The sequence below is a fragment of the Galeopterus variegatus genome, unplaced genomic scaffold (genome assembly GCF_000696425.1).
Source record: "Galeopterus variegatus unplaced genomic scaffold, G_variegatus-3.0.2 Scaffold909, whole genome shotgun sequence".
NCBI lineage: Eukaryota > Metazoa > Chordata > Mammalia > Dermoptera > Cynocephalidae > Galeopterus > Galeopterus variegatus.
The window spans coordinates 489,707-492,366 of NW_007727020.1; the positions used below are offsets into that span (position 1 = coordinate 489,707).

At 37.1% G+C, this 2,660-nt stretch overlaps 1 protein-coding gene across 1 annotated transcript in view; it reads left to right on the forward strand.

Annotated features, from left to right (window-relative positions):
* LOC103590996 (echinoderm microtubule-associated protein-like 6) overlaps positions 1–2,660 on the forward strand; it is a gene marked incomplete at its 3' end in the record, with an annotated part of 206,778 nt that overhangs the window by 111,190 nt on the left and 92,928 nt on the right. The window contains exon 4 of the mRNA XM_008573359.1: positions 2,273–2,428. Within this exon, the coding sequence (XP_008571581.1) occupies positions 2,273–2,428 (156 nt within the window). The remainder of the gene's footprint in view (positions 1–2,272; positions 2,429–2,660) is intronic.

Genomic DNA, 2,660 nt, shown 5'->3' on the forward strand with positions numbered 1-2,660 from the left:
TAGCTCTACTGAGAACAAACTCACATGTAATATTTTGTTATTCTGCAATTACCACTTTTTTCTGAATAATTTCATATTGTCTTACCTGAATTAATATACTGTTTGTCAGAATTTTAGGCCTAGTAAACTAAAGTTATGGACACTTTCAACCAATAAAATGTCCTTACTTAGAAAAATAACCTAATGTAATCACACTGGCTTATATATAAAGTGCTTTTATTGTTGCTTAATTCCTACTATTAAACTATATCTGGCCTGAGGCTGCCTCCATACCCTGAGTCTCTATGTAAGGAACTGCAACTTAACTTGGTAAATAAACAAACTGAAAGCCTAACTTAGGAGTATGCTTTTGTAACAAATAGCTGAGTCTCAGCCAATCACAGCAGCCGAGTTTCAGCCAATCACAGGCTGCCCACTGATCAGACCATATCAAATAAGGCAAATGCCAAGCTGTAACCAATCAAGCTGTTTCTGTACATCACTTCCTTTTTCTGTCTGTGAATACTGCCTGCCCAGTTTGCAGAGTGGAGCTTTCTGAGCCTCTCTTGGTTCTGAGGACTGCTGATTTGCAAATAGTTCTTTGTTCAGTTAAAGTCTGTTAAACCTAATTTGTCTAAAATTTTCCTTTCAACACTACTGAATGTCATGCAACCTGCCTGTCTGATTTCAATGACTGTGCCCTATTGCTTTGCTATACTCTCATTAAGGGTAGATTGTAAAAAGTGCAGCACTACACTAGTGAGAAGTCTGTAATTTTAAAAGCCAAGGGTGTTTTGATAAAATACTTTAGATCGTTGTTTTCCCACACCCCATAATCTGTATCACATGTCGTTTTGCTCTTTATTACTGATGCCTTGGTGCCGTATGAATTATTGGCTGCTTATGGTTACCTTCAAGATTATCTTCAAGATTATTTTAGTGACTAAGATATTTAATCCATTAGATTTGTATGATGAGTGTTTTATGGCTTGCAAAATGATTTCACATGCATTATTTTAATTGACCTCATAAAACTGAGGTGGTGTTACCCATTTTAGAGTAGATGAAGTTAAGGTTAGAGATGCTGAGACTTGCCTGAGCTTGAATAGCTAAAATGGAAACTTGGATCAAGTACTTTTTGTTCAGTGCTCTGAGTCCATAATTTCTCCCTTCTATGTGATGAGAAATTAATGGTCTAGTTTCTTTCTCTGGTCTAGACTTTGGCCCTGACAATTGGTCTTTCCCTTTCTAGTAGCACTCCACAGTCTGTGGTCAATGGACCACCTGCATCAGAGTTTCGAGAACTCCGTTTAAAAACGCAGGTGCTTGGACTTGATTCCAGACCCCCTAAATGAGAATATCTTAGATGGGCCCTGGAAATATGCATTTTAAACAATCACTGCAGGTGGTTTGACTCTCTGAGTTGACAGAAAGTCTTTTCTTCCCTGTCTCCAAAATGGAAATAGAACTCTCTGCAAACTGTCTGGTAGCTCTTCTTAAAGAATGACAATACTGTAGAATATGTTTTCAGTTCCTTGGAGAATTGAAAATATGCTTTTTGGGTCAGATTAAAATGATGGCCTGAAGGACTATTTTAGGTGGGCTTAATGTCAGATAAATGCCTCTGCCTTATGTTCTATGATTATTAGAGACTATCAGCCACATGGAATTGTAGTTATTATTAGGCCACATGGCTAGCTTAACATCAGCACTCCCAGGTTAAACAGCTCTCCCCTTCTTCTCCACGTCCCCTTTCCACTCTGAACTGAGCAGTGAAATTCCTCTCCTAGGAAAGGAGTAAACATGACTGTTTTCATCAAAGCATTAAAGAAATGTCTTGTGGGCTTTGGGAACAGGCTTTGGGCTGGAGTGCTTTGCACTAATATAGTAATGACACTAATTAGAAGCCTATGCTCTAACTGACCAGGTGTTAGCAGACTACAAGGGCTGTGTCACCTTGCAGTTATCTATTAAAATTTTTCCTAGTAAAATAAAACATTTTATAATTCTTTTAATTTTTATTGAAAAAAAGTTTTTATTAGCACTGTGGAGAATACAGAAAATTTGATCCAAAAATTATCCTAAATCACCAAAATTTGTTTATTTACCCTAGTTGGACAAAATTAAAAATACGATACCAGTTCTCAGTGATTGTGGTTAACCTCTCTATTCAGGCCTAAAGTGAGTAGACAAGAGGTGATAAAGTGTGTGTTACCAGTTCCTGACTCATTCCAGAGCCAAATCCTCCATTTTTATTCTGTGCAGGTAACGAACGTTGTGTTCTAAGTGTTAGGTTAGAGTCTTGGCAATTGGACTGGTATCTGGAAGAAGGGGAAAACATCACATGATCAACATAGCAACTTTTAATTTTTTTGGACAGATTTTTGATATTTCCTGGGATCCATATCAGCCAAACAGAGTGGTGAGCTGTGGAGTAAAACATATAAAGGTAAAGTAGTTATTATTTTTTTTAATAATGTTTTTGGTACCTTCTATGAAAAGAGTTGTAGGTGTTTATATATTTTGGTGTTGAGAGACTGCTTGACTTTACATTTTTTCCTTATATTTAGAGCCCTCTTACCTGTTTCTCTGATACTGAAGCAAGCTAACAGTAACTCTTGGGGCCTTTTAGAATGCAAAGTAATGACAATCAAGTGAAGTGATCAGCGGGCAGCTGAAAA